Source organism: Ranitomeya imitator, chromosome 1, assembly GCF_032444005.1.
Source record: "Ranitomeya imitator isolate aRanImi1 chromosome 1, aRanImi1.pri, whole genome shotgun sequence".
Classification (NCBI taxonomy): domain Eukaryota; kingdom Metazoa; phylum Chordata; class Amphibia; order Anura; family Dendrobatidae; genus Ranitomeya; species Ranitomeya imitator.
In genome coordinates, this window is record NC_091282.1 from 891,051,464 (window position 1) to 891,070,410 (window position 18,947).

At 42.5% G+C, this 18,947-nt stretch overlaps 1 protein-coding gene across 1 annotated transcript in view; it reads right to left on the bottom strand.

Moving 5' to 3' along the window:
- FRAS1 (Fraser extracellular matrix complex subunit 1) overlaps positions 1–18,947 on the bottom strand; it is an 845,787-nt gene that overhangs the window by 200,009 nt on the left and 626,831 nt on the right. Inside the window, exons 27-29 of the mRNA XM_069743201.1 lie at positions 13,757–14,027; positions 12,485–12,569; positions 5,887–6,207 (exon numbers count right to left, since the gene is read on the bottom strand). Of these exons, the coding sequence (XP_069599302.1) occupies positions 5,887–6,207; positions 12,485–12,569; positions 13,757–14,027 (677 nt within the window). The remainder of the gene's footprint in view (positions 1–5,886; positions 6,208–12,484; positions 12,570–13,756; positions 14,028–18,947) is intronic.

Consider the following 18,947-nt stretch of genomic DNA (forward strand, 5'->3'; position numbering starts at 1 on the left):
AGTGTCAATCACTTTGTTTGAGAACCCCCTCATCTTTAGCAGCTGCCTCTTAAGTTCCAGGCTGTTAACCGTAGACCCTTCACCTGAGGGTGGTTGAAGGGGCCCTGGAAGAGAAGATCCCGATCCTCCGGGAGGATCCAAGGGTCTGAGATTGACATGGCTCTCAGCCAGGAAAACCATGGCCTCTTGGGCCAGAATGGAGCAATTAGGATCACGTTTGCTCTGTCTTCCCTTATCTTCCTGATCACTGTCGGAAGTAGTATCAGCGGGGGAAAGGCATATGCCTTCTTGAATACCCATGGTACCTGTAGGGCGTCGAAGATATCTGGATTGTCAGATCGGAACAATGATGCGAATTTTTTGACTTGCCTGTTTTGTCTTGTCGCAAAGAGATCTATTTCGGGAGTGCCCCACTTTTTTATTATCATACAAAAGATACGACGATTTAGAACCCACTCTCCTTGATGGAGAGTGTGGCGACTGAGGAAATCTGCTCTCGAATTGTCGATTCCTCTTACATGTAGCGCTGATATGGACAGGAGGTGTTCCTCTGCCATGGCTAGAATATCGTTGGCTATAGACATGAGTCCTTCCGATCTTGTTCCTCCTTGGTGGTTTATATAGGCTACTGCTGTCATGTTGTCTGAGAAGACTCTTGTATGTGTTCCGTGTAGCTGCGGAAGAAATTCAGATAAGGCATGATAAACAGCCTTCAGCTCTTTTTTATTAGAAGAATCATCTGATTCTGTAGGAGACCACAGACCTTGCACTATTTGATCTTCTAAATATGCTCCCCACCCACTAGGACTGGTGTCAGTGAAAACAGTTTTCGATGGTTTTACCACCCTGGGGACCCCACTGGAAAGATGGTTCGGATTTAACCACCAAGTGAGAGATTGTATAACGTCTGTCGTTAAGGAAATACGAGAATCTAATCGGCCAAGTAACCTTTCTTCCTCACGAAGTATTGTATACTGCAATTTCCTACTATGGAATTGGGCCCACGGAACAGCTGGAATACAGGAAGTGAAGGAACCAAGAAGGGACATACCTTTTCTTAGGGAAATTAGAGGGTGGTTAATCACTGATTGTACTTTGTTTATGATTGCTATTTGTTTTGACTCGGGAAGAAAGCACATTTGATTTGTAGAGTCTAGAATAATTCCTAAAAATTTTTGCTCAGTTGTGGGGGACAATCTAGATTTTTCCCAATTCACTAACCACCCTAACCCCTGTAAGGATGAAATTGAATCAGACACGCGTTGATGACATTGAGAAAGAGAGTTCCCGACTATCAATAGGTCATCCAAATAAGGTATTATGAGTGTATCTTTTAACCTCAAATATGACATTACCTCTGACATCAGTTTTGTGAAAACTCTAGGGGCTATTGATAGTCCAAAGGGCATTGATGTGTATTGATAATGCCGTATCTGACCTTTGACCATAACTGCCACCCGTAGATATTGTTGATGCTCTCTGAAGATTGGCAGATGATAGTATGCATCTTTAAGGTCAAGAACTGCCATGAAGCAATGGGGAAACAGAAGCTTGACAGCTGACCGAATGGATTCCATTTTAAACGTTTGGTTCTCTAAGAAGACGTTTAGTCTTTTGAGGTTAATTATTGTTCTATATGATCCGTCAGGTTTTGAAATCAAAAATAAAGGGGAATAAAATCCCCTTCCTTTTTGATGAAAAGGGACTTCCACTAATACTCCTTTGGACAGGAGAGTTATTATTTCCTGTTCCAAGGCCTCTTGTTGTGAAGGTGAACCTAAGGAAGTCAAACAAAACGAGTCCGGAGGAACTTGAGAAAATCTTAGTTTTAGGCCTGTAGTTATAAGGCTAGTTGCCCATGAATTAGAGGTTATTGCCAGCCATTGTGTGGAGAAGAAGGACAACCTACCACCAACAGGTAGATCTGTCCTAGCGGGGTTTATCTTCAGGTTTGAAGGGGCGTTTTCCGAAGAAGGCTCCCTTCTGCTTAAAGTCCTTATTAGCCCAACGGTCCTGGTTTTTATAGTCCCGTCTTCTGTTGAACATGGGCTTTCGGAATGCTCTCCTATAAGATGGAAGATAAGAGTTATTGGGGAACCCTTTCTTCCTCTCACCCGCTTTGGTTAGAATGTCATCCAACTGAGCACCAAATAGGTACTCACCTTGGCAGGGCAGACCACATAACTTGGATTTTGTTTGTGGATCACCTTTCCACCCCTTTAGCCACAAGGCGCGGCGAGCCGCGTTGGTTAGGCCTGCTGATTTGGCTGCTAGTCGGATGGAATCAGCCGAAGAATCTGCCAAAAAGGCAGTAGCTCCTCTAATTAACGGAATGGATGACACGAGTTTATTGCGGGAAAGGCCACCTTTTAAGCCTTCTTCCAGATCATTCAACCAAACCATCAGGGACCTAGCAGTACATGTGGCCGAGATAGCTGGTCTAAAGGCTCCTGTACAGGATTCCCAAGCTCTTTTTAAAAGGGAATCTGCTTTCCGATCGAGCGGGTCTTGCAGGGATCCTGAATCTTCAACAGGCAATAAAGATTTCTTAGAAGTGGATGCCACTGCCGCATCTACTTTTGGGGCTTTTACCCATTTGGAGAAATCCTCGTCATTAAAAGGATAGCGACGTTTTGAGGAAGACGGCAACCCTCTTTGCCTCTGGCTTTCCCACTCTTTTTTAACTAACTCCTTTATTGCTGGAATAATAGGAAAGGAAGGTCTCTTTTTCTCGGACAGGCCAGCAAACATCACGTCCTGAGGTGTTTTAAGGGTCTTAGTATCTTCTATACCCATGGTGTTACGTACTGATCTGACTAAATTGTCAATGCTTTCTGTAGGGAAACATGTATCCTGTTCACCCTCCGAGGATATAACCTCTTGGGAACTGTCCGACTCCTTATCCTCAACCTCAGATGACTGTTCAGATATAGGAGAGCTGTATTTCTTCCTACTTCCAGGAATTTTATCCGAGTTTTGAAAGGCTCGCAACTCCTCTCTTATCATACTACGTATATCATCCGACCTTACTGAAGACTCCTCTCGTAAGGTGGATTCGATGCAAGACTGGCATAACTTTTTTAAGTATAAGGCACATTGCTTATGTTTTGATTTCCCTGTTCTTTTAACCTAGGGAATTAGACGAAAGAGGGAGTATAATCAGCTTAGAATAGGGTAGACATACACTCACCCCTGAAGCTGTCATAATACCGGCTGGAGAGGAGGAGACGGAGGCACAGATGGAGGAACCGACCGGTCCGATCTCTTTTCCCTGGCGCTCTTGGAGGATGATCTGCGGCTGCTAGTCCGGCTTCCTGGTGTGACAGCGTTAACCTCAGAAGAAGGCAACGTTGTCTCTTGAGGAGATGCCATGATGGACGCCGGGAATCAGCGCCGGCGTCCTTTTGTTATGGGGGCCACCATCTTCTTCCTGCCGCACCCGGAAGTGACCACTACATCCGGGTTGCGGCTCTGCTGTGCGCGCCTGTGCACCCACCCAGCGATCGCGCAGGCGCCGTCCTCCTCCTCTATCACCCCGGAAGTTGTAGTAATACTTCCGGGGGAGAATTACTGGGCCCCATGCTGCCTGTGCGCCACCCGAGGCTGGCGTCACAGGATCTTACCCCAGCGGTCCGGCCCGCAGGTCTGCTGGATGCCTCTCCGTGAGCCAGGCGACTCCCCGATCCTGGCCTCACGGTACCTGCCAGCAGAGGGGGGAAGCTGAGACAGGACCCCCGACGCTGCTTCCAGCTCTGGAGCCCTTGCCGTCCCTATTCAGGTAAACCGCGCAAGCGGCGTCCAGGCTGGGAATCCTCTTCTCTCCAGGTCTCCCGTAGGAACAGGAAACCAACTGGGAGCGAGGGGGACCGCCCCTTTTATTCTCTCCATAGGGTTTCCTGTTCCTAGGGGCGGATCCCTTCTCTCAAGTGGGTGCTGTCGTGGCGAAGAGAAAAAAAAAATTCTTTATTTTTTTTTTATTGTCCCTACCTATGGGGGTGACAAAGGGGGGGGGGTCATTTACTATTTTTTTTATTTTGATCACTGAGATAGGTTATATCTCAGTGATCAAAACCCACTTTGGAACGAATCTGCCGGCCGGCAGATTCGGCGGGCGCACTGCACATGCGCCCGCCATTTTGGGTGGATCGGAGCACGGGGGGGGATCGCTGTGCGGGGAAGGGGAATCGGAGTGCGGGGGGGTTGGATTGGAGCACGGGGGGTGGGATTGGAGCACGGGGGGAGCGGACAGGAGGACAGGGGAGCGGAGCACAGGACGGAGGGGAGCGGACCACAGATCGGAGGGCTGGGGGGGCGATCGGTGGGGTGGGGTGGGGGCACATAAGTGTTTCCAGCCATGGCCGATGATATTGCAGCATTGGCCATGGCTGGATTGTAATATTTCACCAGTTTTTTAGGTGAAATATTACAAATCGCTGATTTGATTGGCAGTTTCACTTTCAACAGCCAATCAGAGCGATCGTAGCCACGGGGGGGGGGGGGGGGTGAAGCCACCCCCCCTGGGCTAAACTACCACTCCCCCTGTCCCTGCAGATCGGGTGAAATGGGAGTTAACCCTTTCACCCGATCTGCAGGGACGCGATCTTTCCATGACGCATATGCTGCGTCATGGGTCGGAATGGCACCGACTTTCATGATGCAGCGTATGCGTCAAAGGTCGGGAAGGGGTTAAAAAAGCTAAGGAATTTCTGGCTAGTACTGTTTGTCTACTGATTGTGACAATAATCAACCATGTAGGGCCTGTAGGGTGGGCTGGAAAGACAGAAGACTTTTCTTACAAAAAAAAACATACAAGCCCGGCTATGCTTTACCAAATCCAAATGGAAAAATGTATTATAGTCTGATGAGATCAAGGTTGATTCTTTTGGCCAAAACTCCAAAAGGTATGTTTGGTGTAAAGCAAAAAATGGGCACCAAAAGAACACCATAACCACAGTGAAGAATGGTGAAGGCAGCATTATGTTTTGGGGCTGTTTTTTAGCAGCTAGAATTAAGTCTCTAATCAAGATTATAAGAATTATTAATAGTTAAAAAAAAATCTGCAAATTTAACATCAAAACCTTTAGGTCTCTTTGAAAGCTGAAGATGGATAGAAATTTCACCATTCAGCATGAGAGATAACATTTTTTCTACCAGATAAGATTTCAGCTTGTTTTTCAATTGATTCTACAGATTATGGATGACATTAAAATTAGAAAATGTTCTGAATGGATTCTTCTTGGAATAGGTTTTACTACATTACAAAAACCTGGTAATTTAACAGAGGTGTGTAGACTTTTTATATCCACTGCATGGACTTTATTATAGGGAAAAAATCTGATGAAAAAAATGCATGTGTCTATTTAAAAATAACCACAAAAAAATGCATTTTATCTTGCCTTTTAGACCAAAAAAAACACTAACAATAATGTCTGAAGAAAGCATACATTTTGGGAAACAGACAAGTAGCTGAGATTAAACTGAAGAAAAGTGATGTAGCTTCATAGAATAAATAATAATGAATTGCTTTATACTAAAACGACCCAAAAAATCAACTGTCATAAATTCCTGCAGTTATGAACTGTGAAGGGAAAAGTCTGAAGAGCCAATATTGCTGCTGCTAAATTATTTGCAGTTGGGGTATACTGACCAGCGCACTCGGTTTCCTTCTTTCACAGTGTTCATGTATAGGTGAACTGCCTAAAACATTATTGATCTGTTGTCTGTGCCTGAAGCTCCATACATTATTGATCCGTTGTCTGTGCCTGAAGCTCCATGTGCCCCTTTGCCATACACTTGTATCGGTTTTTATTTGCCAGCCTTATAAAAATTTAAGACTAGTGAGTAACAATTGGATCAAATAAAAATAGATACATTTTCAATAAATACCTTTTCAGAAACTTTGACATAGAAGAGAATGCTTTGGAAGTAATATCCATCATTTGCCTGGAAAACAATTACATCCGATTGACTTTCAGAGCCATCATGGATATAATGAAGAGCTCCATTTGTAATGTCATCAAGTCGGAATTTGTGGATGGGGGTGTTCCCTGGGGGTATCACCAGCTGTCCATATTTTGGAGCAGTTAGAACAACAACTGTAACATCCTGCGGATTATCATCATCTCTTAGATCAAGGACAGCGCTTGTAATAGATCCAACTTCACCTTTGCCAACCATTAATTCTTCATTCCTTAGAATGTATGGTGCCTGAGGAGATAGGGAAGAATTAAAATATCACTCAGATTTTAAAAAAAAATAAAATAACTAAAGCACATCTATACAGTGGGGCAAAAAAGTATTTAGTCAGTCAGCAATAGTGCAAGTTCCACCACTTAAAAAGATGAGAGGCGTCTGTAATTTACATCATAGGTAGACCTCAACTATGGTAGACAAACTGAGAAAAAAAAATCCAGAAAATCACGTTGTCTGTTTTTTTAACATTTTATTTGCATATTATGGTGGAAAATAAGTATTTGGTCAGAAACAAAATTTCATCTCAATACTTTGTAATATATCCTTTGTTGGCAATGACAGAGGTCAAACGTTTTCTGTAAGTCTTCACAAGGTTGCCACACACTGTTGTTGGTATGTTGGCCCATTCCTCCATGCAGATCTCCTCTAGAGCAGTGATGTTTTTGGCTTTTCGCTTGGCAACACGGACTTTCAACTCCCTCCAAAGGTTTTCTATAGGGTTGAGATCTGGAGACTGGCTAGGCCACTCCAGGACCTTGAAATGCTTCTTACGAAGCCACTCCTTTGTTGCCCTGGTGGTGTGCTTTGGATCATTGTCATGTTGAAAGACCCAGCCACGTTTCATCTTCAATGCCCTTGCTGATGGAAGGAGGTTTGCACTCAAAATCTCATGATACATGGCCCCATTCATTCTTTCATGTACCCGGATCAGTCGTCCTGGCCCCTTTGCAGAGAAACAGCCCCAAAGCATGATGTTCCCACCACCATGCTTTACAGTAGGTATTGTGTTTGATGGATGCAACTCAGTATTCTTTTTCCTCCAAACACGACAAATTGTGTTTCTACCAAACAGTTCCAGTTTGGTTTCATCAGACCACAGGACATTCTCCCAAAACTCCTCTGGATCACCCAAATGCTCTCTAGCAAACTTCAGACGGGCCCGGACATGTACTGGCTTAAGCAGTGGGACACGTCTGGCACTGCAGGATCTGAGTCCATGGTGGCGTAGTGTGTTACTTATGGTAGGCCTTGTTACATTGGTCCCAGCTCTCTGCAGTTCATTCACTAGGTCCCCCCGCGTGGTTCTGGGATTTTTGCTCACCGTTCTTGTGATCATTCTGACCCCACGGGGTGGGATTTTGCGTGGAGCCCCAGATCGAGGGAGATTATCAGTGGTCTTGTATGTCTTCCATTTTCTAATTAATGCTCCCACTGTTGATTTCTTCACTCCAATCTGGTTGGCTATTGCAGATTCAGTCTTCCCAGCCTGGTGCAGGGCTACAATTTTGTTTCTGGTGTCCTTTGACAGCTCTTTGGTCTTCACCATAGTGGAGTTTGGAGTCAGACTGTTTGAGGGTGTGTACAGGTGTCTTTTTATACTGATAACAAGTTTAAACAGGTGCCATTACTACAGGTAATGAGTGGAGGAAAGAGGAGACTCTTAAAGAAGAAGTTACAGGTCTGTGAGAGCCAGAAATCTTGATTGTTTGTTTCTGACCAAATACTTATTTTCCACCATAATATGGAAATAAAATGATAAAAAAAACAGACAATGTGATTTTCTGGATTTTTTTTTCTCAGTTTGTCTCCCATAGTTGAGGTCTACCTATGATGTAAATTACAGACGCCTCTCATCTTTTTAAGTGGTGGAACTTGCACTATTGCTGACTGACTAAATACTTTTTTGCCCCACTGTACATCTCTACCCAAATTATTAATCTGATTTAATAATGATCAAAATTATTTCATGATTGTTCTAAAAAAAAATAAAAATAAAACAGTAAATAAAGGGATCCTGTAGACAAAGGTTTTCTAAGACTATCTTAATGATTATTATGCAAAGAAATGCCTAGCTTATTTAGCAGAAACGTTAATAAATACCGTATTTTCCATTTTGTAAGACGCACTTTATTTCCCCCAAATTTGGGGGGGAAAAGGGGGTGCGTCTTACAAAGCAGATATACCACTTACCTTTACAGGCTGGGATGAGGGGGGCTCTGGCGACATTTTGTGAAAGACCAGAGCCCCCCAGCAGTTCGTCCATGCGTTCCTGTATGACTGACTCCGGGAAAATGGCCGCCGGAATCTCGGGAGATAAGATTTCGGCGCTGAGATCTCATCTCTCGAGATTCCGGCGGCCATTTTCCCGGAGTCAGTCATACAGGAACGCATGGACAAACTGCCGGGGAGCTCTGGTCTTTCACAAAATGTCACCAGAGCCCCCCGCAGCACCGGAGACAGCACCGGAGCCCCCCCCTGCAGACCCCCTCATCCCAGGCTGCAGCACAGGAGCCCCCTGCAGCACAGAAGCCCCCCTGCAGACCCCCTCATCCCAGCCTGCAGCACAGGAGCCCCCTGCAGCACAGAAGCCCCCCTGTAGACTCCCTCATCCCAGCCTGCAGCACAGGAGCCCCCTGCAGCACTGGAGCCCCCCTGCAGACCTCCTCATCCCAGCCTGCAGCACAGGAGCCCCCTGCAGCACAGAAGCCTCCCTGCAGACCCCCTCATCCCAGCCTGCAGCAATGCTCCACTCCTGCCTCCAGCAACGACCCTGGGACCCTGATCCACCGCAGCCACAACCCCTGGTAAGCAATAAGACGCATGGATTATAAGATGCCCCACCAATTTATTAAAAAAAGTTTTTCCCTATTTTTCTCCTCAAAATTTGGGGTGCGTCTTATAATCCGGAGCATCTTACAAAGCGAAAAATACGGTACATTGCGGCCCATTTACCAAGACAGACATCGCGCACGCTCGCACTACACCAGTCTTGCTGGAGAACATGGTGCAATGCCGCTAAATGAATTTGGTGCATCTTCTCAGTGGTGGGCGCCTCCATGCATCACGCCAGAATTGCTGCTCCTATCAGAGACTGGAATAGAAATTCTGACGTACAAAAAGCCAGCACTTATGATTAATTTGATTGGCGAGCGAGGCACACCCTGTCCCGACTCCTCTCAACTGCTCACATTCTAGCAAAGCTGATTCATACTGGCATGAAAATGCCAAAAGTCACAACATTTTTTGAACAACTTCATTTTCATTTGTCAGTGTAAAAGTTGATGAGTCGCCCCTTTTATGTTTAATTTCCTCACTATTTTAAATGTGTACACTTTTTATTAGTGAATTAGTTATGTTGCAGCATATTATGCGAGCCACTGCTAAAGCCTCACAACTTTTTTAAATCACATATTTTTTATTAAAGCATATGACACGCCATTAACACAGTTTGACACAATTTCCAGACAGGTACAATGAATACAAGACCTATTAATACAGTTTCATTTTGCTAAACAACACCCTTACCCCCTAACCAACCCCCCTCTCCCCTCCCTCCCCCCAATCCCTTGCCCATTATCCAATAAAAGCATCTGACAACATCACCTCTTGAAAGATGGTACCTATCGTTACAAAAGCACACCTGTATATGTAGAAGTCCCCCCAGAAGCAACTAAACGAAACCCATTTTACTCTGCAGTAACTCAGCAGACGCCACGCCTGGGTAATCCATCCATGCGCCCCACACATTTTCAAATTTTGTATTCTGACCTCTCTTGATGTAGATATTCCTTTCCATAAGGACAATAAAATTTATTTTGTTAATAAATTCCTTTTTTCCTGGTGGTCTTTCATCCAACCAATGTATCGCTATATGCTTCCTCGCAGCATACAACAATCTTGCAATAGACAACCTTCCACACTCATCTGTAGCAATATCATCCATACAGCCCAGAAGGCAAGTCAGCGGGTTACGCACATTTACCCGTCACCTCCTGGATAAAATTAAGCACCTTTACCCAAAAGGGTTGGAGGCGAGCACACGACCACATCATATGTAGCAAATCTGCACCTTCATCACTGCACCTTGGGCATTTTGAATCACCTCTCAGTCCTGCCTTCATCACCCATAAAGGGGTCCTGTACACCCTATAGACCAGGTATAACTGCGATACCCTCTTAGCCTCACTAAGGGAAACCCCGGGGATGTACTGAAATATAGACTCCCACTGGGACTCCGACAAGGGCCCCACATCCGCCACCCATTTTTCCTTTATATAAAAGGGTATCCATCAAACCCCTGTACATCAAAGTAATGAACCCCCTTGTACTCCTCCGAGGCCCCATAAGATTCAACAAGCTATCGGGCTGCAGAATCTCATTTTGACAGTTTAGGGCGTGTCTCACCTGCAGATATTGAGAGAACATCTTCTGATTTAATGGAAACTCAGTCCTTAGTGTTTCAAATATTTTAATAACATCCCATCAAACAACTGAGACACGAACCAAATGCCAATGCGCCTCCACTGACCGAACCCCCGCAATCTCATAAGCTCTGTCAACCTAAAATCAAACCAAATTGGTGTATATTTCGTAAATTCCATTACTCCCCTCCATTGCATAATTTTCTGCCAGACTTTCCCCAGCTTAGCTATTTTTGGGAATTTTGGGGGTGTTAATTTTGAATCTACCTGCTTCGAGACTGGCTAACAATGGGCCCTTCCCTACATCGTGTACAATCATTATCCCCGCTGAAGAGCTTTCTTCTGGTTCTCCCCAACCGACCATATGTTGGCATTGGGTTGCTATATAGTAGATTCATGGATTAGGGACCGCCAGACCACCCTCATCCTTTGACCTTTGCAGATGCTCCAATTTGATGCGTGCCTGTCCTCCCTTCCAAATTAAGTCCTTGAATAGAGTATTGATCCTATAAAATTTACTCTGAGGCAGCCACACTGGAGTATTATGCAATATGTAGAGGAGCTTAGGCATAAGTATCATTTTGATCCAATTAACTTTACCTGCGACCGACAGAAATAGCTTCTTCCAGGCCACAATCTTCTGCTGGAACTTCCCAAGCAAAGGAGTCAGGGTGAGCCGCACATAGTCCTCTATTTTGTCCAAAACTATGATGCCCAGATATTTAAACTCATGTACCACCGTTAAGATAACCCCAGGGTCTAATGTCAGAGGAGCCGCCGCGTCTATGGTCAACACCACAGACTTATCCCAATTAATAGATAATCCGGAAAGAGCCCCAAATTTAGTTATACTGTTCATAACGGCCCTCAGAGACTCTTGTGCATCTTCTAAGAACAAAAACACGTCAACCGCATACAGGGCTATCTTTTCTTCACAGTTTCCATATCGAAATCCCTTTATGTCCCTATCCCTTCGCAATGTCGGCGCCAAGGGCTCAACAGCAATTGCAAACAGCAGAGGAGACAAGGGGCACCCCTGCCGCGATCCCTTATATAAAGGGAAATCCCCCAACAAGAGCCCATTTACCCGTATCTTAGCTCTCGGAGATGCATACATCAGCTGCACCCATCTAATAAATCTCTCGCCAAAACCCATACCACCATTCCACACTATCAAAGGCCTTAGCGGCGACTAAAGACACCACAACACTCCGACCCATATTATCCGCCTTTACCTGCATATTGAGAAACAATCGTCAAAGATTACACGCTGTAAATCTAGATTGGTAGCGATCTATTAGTGTCAATATCACCTTGTTAAGACGATTAGCCAACATCTTGGCCAGGATTTTGATATCTGTCGTTAATAATGATATTGGGCGATAAGAAGCCGGATCCGCCAGATCCTTACCCTGTTTTGGCAACACAACAGTTATAGTCTCACGCATGGACCGCGGCATCTCCCCCTCCACCAGACCAGCAGCATGCACCTCCAACAAAGCGGGAAGCAATAAAGCCTCACAATTTACACCTCTATATTGCACATCCATCATCCAAGCATTATGTAGGGAAGCATAATATTGGCAAGTATGTCCAGTGTCTGAAAACCAAATCACCCTATATTCTTACCAAACCAAGCCATAAAGTGTGTATAATAAAGAAAAAAAAATGGTGGCAATATACATATTCAAAAGGGGAGTGTACAAAGGACTGGGGCTAACAAATACAGTATATAGTAATCAAAATGAAGAGATACACCAGTATACAATAAAGGCACATAAAAATATACAAGAAAATGGTCTCCATTAATGACACATGATTAGCGAACAAACATGATTAAAAACATATATATGTGATTGTTTTTTTAGATGTTTTTAAGACAGATTTCATAGCTGTGTGGACTATTTTTATCTCGCGTTTCATATCTGTATTCTACATCTAATTATTTTTTAGATATGTTTTAATCATGTCAGCTTGTTATCTGTAAGCTAATCATATGTCATTAACAAATATTCTAGTTTTGTATATGTGGCTGTGGCTTTATTGTAGACTGCTCCATCTCTTCTTCTTTTTGATAAAATGATAATTACCTTTGTTGACACTGCTTGTATGTCGATTGTCTGTGGCTGGGAGTAAAGATGCCCATCACTGACTTTTAGTGAAAAGAAGCCTTTCCTGCACAACAATAAGAAATATAAATAAATCACATACCGTATTTAAAACTTTAGTAAAAGTGCAATTATGTGACAGGGACCGCTTCAATTAATGCAACTATGTATGTGAAAGAATTATCATAGCGACATGTATTCTGTTCAACAAGCGGAAATATGATTGCGTAGAGTAAATGATCATCTATTCTTGGTGAAAATTGGGTCTTCCTTCTAAAATGCACATTTTAGGAAAAGATTTGCAATCATTTCAGAATAATGCTTCCTTTTTATGCTAACAGATGATTGTTTCCTATTTAGCCATTATGCTATGATTAGTAGAGGGACATTTCACTAGAAACCATATATAAAAGGATCAGGCGAGTCTACAAGCAACATAATGAATATTAACTGATTTAGGAATATAACATTTTTATTTAAATTTCAGCAGATACATTTTATACGCTTCATAAAACTGGGGCACTGTAAATGCTTACTTAAGTCTATTGTTGACTTTCGAGCAACATTATGGTAAAAGTAAAAAGCTTCCGAGTAAATATAAATTTGACAGCAAATGCAATAACATGATTAGTCATGTGCAATCCGTATCCTGCCAAAGAAAATCAACATCTCACTAGAGTCTCGTTGAAGTCACCTACGTGAAGCGAAAATGCTAATGAATTAAGTTTCCTACAACTTAGCAAAATGCACCCTGGTAGGCAGCAGTCAGGAACGGTGCAACTTCCAATAAGCATCCCAGCCTGATTCTGCTTTGCTGAAATTAGAGAACTTAAAGGGAAGGAATCATCAGAAAATGACCTAATGTTTAAATCAGGTTTTTGTGTTATATGCAGTTTTAACAAACATTGTGTGCGAGGCGATTGTGAGCTTCAGTGCATAAATGAGCTATGTGAATACTAATTGTGCTGTGGAATACATGGGTGCTATACAAATTACAGTAAAAAGAGTAAAATGTAAAGTTTTCCAGTCATTTATTCAAATCACAAAATGCAGTATTATCTGGCTGTGGGGAATGGGAGCATTAACACCATGGTTTTCTACAGGTTTTGTTTAAAAGGACACATATGCTTTTATTGTCTGTGCTATTTTCTTCCAGTGATTCATACATCATGAACTCCCAATTTTCTAGCAAACAAAGGATAATCAGGAGTTTTCATGATTAATAGGGTAGTATTTAAGTAAGACGTTCATTACCTTGATTTCTCCTTGCTGTGCTTGAATCTCACCCTTTGCTCTATTAGATCCTTCCAATTGAAGTGTGTGTCTTTATGCAGATGAACCTCCTTGCCGTTGGCTATTTTCACAAGCCGACCGTTAGCTGGAGTGGTCACAACATGAAACGTAAGACTCATTTCTTCAGTATCCAAATCTTGAACATTCATAAAAGAAAGGTCCAATGGTCTTACTGTGCCAATGCCCACAATGAAAGAGCCATTCACCAGGAGAACTGGGGGATGTGCATTAGCTGAACATGAAAAAAAACACTATTAGCATAAGTACAATATTACGCAAAGTAGTAGTAAATGCATGACTGTCTCTACAAAAATCAAAAGTAACATACAATTATAACATTTTAATAATTTGACTTTTCCTTTAGTCAAACCATGAACAAGCATTTCCCTTATTTTCCCGTTTTGTCTAAATCCACTTTTGGCTACGGTTAAAAAAAATCTGCATACAAAAACGGCTAAAAAATCTACACAACAAAATGACAAAAGGGTCCATAGTATGTAGAAAATTACAAATTTTATTCCTTTAAAATAGCCAAAACTAAGGTCAATATTTAAAGTGCAAGGGAGAAATGTGTAATAGATTTAACATACAATATAGAACATTGCAAAAGTAGGCCCCCTTGGAAGAAGGAAGGTCCGAAACGTGCGTCGGGGTGGACGCGCTGGGTCATTGGTGTGATCGCGCCCTGGATCGTCCTTGTTTATGGGTAATTATGGATCTATATTGATTATAAGGCGGTCATCCTATATTATATATGGTGCTGTACGTACTTACTGTGGCACTTATATAGGGCACAATAGGGGTCTAGTGACAATTTAACCCTTTTGGTACTGGATCTATATGGTAGAATACTTTTGGCCTATTAGTGGGGTCATTTTATTTCCCTCATTTCTACACCAATGTCCTGTGCGTGTACATACTTTTGCAAGGTTCTATATTGTATGTTAAATCTATTACACATTTCTCCCTTGCACTTTAAATATTGGCCTTAGTTTTGGCTATTTTAAAGGAATAAAATTTGTAATTTTCTACATACTATGGACCCTTTTGTCATTTTGTTGTGTAGATTTTTGTATGTTAGGATAATCATAGGGTGTGATTAGCCCTTCTTGCACACACAGGGACCTGATTGACAATCAGGATCTGCTGTGATATTATGTGGCTCTGTTCTTTAGGAGTTTTGTATAAAAAAACAGCGGCATAATTTTTCCAAAAAATAATACGAGATAATTAATCAAGACAAGTGTTTTATGTTATTGTCTTGATCCAGAATCCACTGGAGTAAGATACACGAAATTCATTAAGAGTCATGTGCCTCTTACTGAATTTGGTGCATCTTTCAGCTGTTCACTGGAGTACACTATGGCTATACTTTAGGCTCCTTCATAGATTATAATTAATCCTTGTGGTGTGTTAGACCATACTCCCTTCCAATAAGTTGCACTTGCTTTTTAAAAAAAAATTGGAGGAGCTGGTGTAAAAATTTAAATTTACAAATTTTTGCATCTTGTTAATGCTTGTTTTCTGCCTATGCAGCATCAATAGTAAAAACATAGAATGTTAAAAATAATAATAAAAAAACCCAAACATTATATTCTCACCTTCCGAAGTCCGCCGCCGCCGCTTTTCCCGCACCTCGCGCTCCGGTCCCAAGAATCTATTGCGGCACTGACTCAAGATCATGTAGCGGTCTCGCTACATGATCTTGACTCATTGCCGCAATGCATTCTTAGGACCGGAGCGCGAGGAGCATCGGTAAAGGCCTGGGCTGGATCCGGGGGCCGACGGAAGGTGAGTATATAACTATTTTTTATTTAAATTCTTTTTTTAACAGGGATATGGTGCCCTCATTGCTATATACTGCGTGGGCTGTGTTATATACTGTGTGGGCTGTGTTATATACTGCGTGGGCAGTGTTATATACTGCGTGGGCAGTGTTATATACTGCGTGGGCAGTGTTATATACTGCGTGGGCAGTGTTATATACTGCGCGGGCTGTGTTATATACTGCGCGGGCTGTGTTATATACTGCGCGGGCTGTGTTATGTACTGCGCGGGCTGTGTTATATACTGCGCGGGCTGTGTTATATACTGCGCGGGCTGTGTTATATACTGCGCGGGCTGTGTTATATACTGCGCGGGCAGTGTTATATACTGCGTGGGCTGTGTTATATACTGCGTGGGCTGTGTTATATACTGCGTGGGCTGTGTTATATACTGCGTGGGCTGTGTTATATACTGCGTGGGCTGTGTTATATACTGCGTGGGCTGTGTTATATACTGCGTGGGCTGTGTTATATACTGCGTGGGCTGTGTTATATACTGCGTGGGCTGTGTTATATACTGCGTGGGCTGTGTTATATACTGCGTGGGCTGTGTTATATACTGCGTGGGCTGTGTTATATACTGCGTGGGCTGTGTTATATACTGCGTGGGCTGTGTTATATACTGCGTGGGCTGTGTAATATACTGCGTGGGCTGTGTTATATACTGCGTAAGCTGTGTTATATACTGCGTGGGCTGTGTTATACACTGCGTGGGCTGTGTTATATACTGCATACTAGGATAAGGATGAAGAGCCATGTATACCAGGATGAGGATGAGGGGACCATGCATACCAGGATGGGGATAAGGAGGTTATGCATACCAGAATAGGGATGAGCAGGCTATGCATACCAGGATAAGGATGAGGAACCATGCATACCAGGATGGGGATGGGGAGGCAATGCATACCAGGATAGGGGTGAGGAACTATGCATACCAGGATGGTGATGAGGGGACAATGCATACTCACCTTATAGTCAAGACAATAAGTTTTCCCAGTTTTTTGTGGCAAAATTAGTTGCCTCGGCTTATACTAAGGTCAGCTTATACTCGAGTATATACGGTAATTCCAAATGCGATGTAGCTGGGATAATTAATAGCATAGTGTAGGAGAATCATAGGAGTATCCCACAGGAAAAGAAAACTAATTTGATGATATAAGCACTCTCTAATTATGGAGATGGTGATCAAACTTGGCCTTTGAGTGTGATGGGTACTGAAATGCTCATCTGATGCAAGAGGGCATTAGTTGCAATAAATGAAGAATACGGTGGTTCAAAGTCCTCGCTGCCCAAGGTTCAAAAATACGATCACACATGAAGGTGAAGCATGACTGTGGTTTATTGTCAACGGGTTTCAAGGTTTCTTCATCGGGACCAAATCATAATGATAAGATACAACTCAAAAAGTGCGGGAATATAAAAACACTGCATTCAAAAAAAGGTGTGCTGCAACTAACTTTGGCAGAAAACAAAATTTATAATTGTAAAAATAAAATGTATGTATGTACTTGTGTAAAAACATGACATTTATTTCTGAAAAATGCTACATAAATACTGTATTTAATGTTATATCATTACAAATTTGTCACAAGCACATACACACATTTTAAATTTACAATTTTATATTCTGTTTTATTCTGCTTACAATGTTTATATCTGCTACAGTGACGTGGTATCATATTACTGCAAAGGTTTGTAGCTGCGTGCCTTTTTTTAATGCATTTTCTTTATATTCACGCACTTTTTGAGTTGTATCTTATCATTGTGGTTCGGTTTACCGCCAGTCAGAGCTCTGCGGCTTCCACTCAAGATGACAATGTGAGACCACAGCTTACCTCCGGTCACAGGCGTCGGCTGATGGGACTACTACTCCCATCAGCCTACGCCTACTGTCACAGATAACAGCGAGAGCAAGCGCCGGATGATGGGAATATTCATTAGCGCCTGCGCTATAAATAAGTAATAATAAAAAAAATTAAGTGGGTTCCCCTGTATTTTTGATAACCAGCATGGCAAAACTGATAGTTGAGGGCTGCAAACCACAGGTGTCAGCTTTAGCATGGCTGGATATCATGAATAGAGGGGTCCCCACGCAGTTTACAAGTTACTGCGGTGACCTGAGATCACGACTCACACCGTGAGAAAAAGTGTCATGGTGCAGCACTGAGCTAAGTGAGTTCACCGCAGTGAGTGAACTCACATGAACTCAGAGAGTCCACTGCAGCACTGATCTCAGTGGTGAACTGTGGTGAACTCACTGAGCTCAGCACTGCACCACGAGATTTTTTCTCACAGTGCGAGCTGTGATCTCACCGCAGTTTATTGGCTCAGCTGGGAACGCAGCATCAGTGACCTGCGGTAACCTCGATAACGTCAGCGCCAGTCACTGAGGCTTTGCTCGCAGCAGCTCATTCTCCAGTGGTTTTCAGCCTGTATGGTCGCATCTTGGCACCGTCCAAGTTGAAAACTATTTTTTCGCAGTCATGGATTAAGCCATGGGACCGAATATCGGACAGGTGAGGGATATGGTGGTTTTTTATTTTTAGGGTTTTTTTTTCAGGTGACCAAGGCTTCAATGGAATGAGCATTAGGTGAGTATTATTGCTGATTATTACAGGGCACGAGGGCTTCAATGGAATGGGCGTAAGGTGAGTATAACTGTGTTTGTTATTGTTAAATAAAGAAGTAAAACTTTTTTTATATCAAATAAAGAACTTTATTCTTGCTGTGTTTATTTTTTGTTAAAAGTATTTACCGTATATACATTTTTATAAGCCTTTTTCACACCTTCATATCATGATCTATTTAAATAAAAAATAATATTTGCAATTTTCACATTGGCCACTAAAGCCTGTTATTAGATTCATACAACTTCTTATTTTCAGTTGGACATAACCAACAGCAGACTAACTTTATGGAGTTGAACAGTACATGTATAAGCAGGTCATTGTGAAGGGAGGGGCAAGTGAGCTGTGTGTGAATTGTGGATCTTGTGTTTATCTGCTGTATATAGCAGTGATACCTTTCATTGTAATCCTGTCTGTGATGATTATGAGACTGGTGAAAGGTCATCCATACAGAACATGAAATATGAGTCTAGTATTAAACCTAGTAGAATGTGTAAAAATTTCAAGATTTCTTATTTTATTTTTTATAAAACAGTGATATGGAAAGTAAAAAAAATTGTAGGATATACATTTAACATAAAAAGCTGATTTAAACAATAGGTCATTTTCTGACTACATTTTCCCTTTAAGTTATTTAATAGTAGCTTATTTTCCCAAAGCAAAACTATTATTTGTCCCAACAGATTGTAAACCCAAATT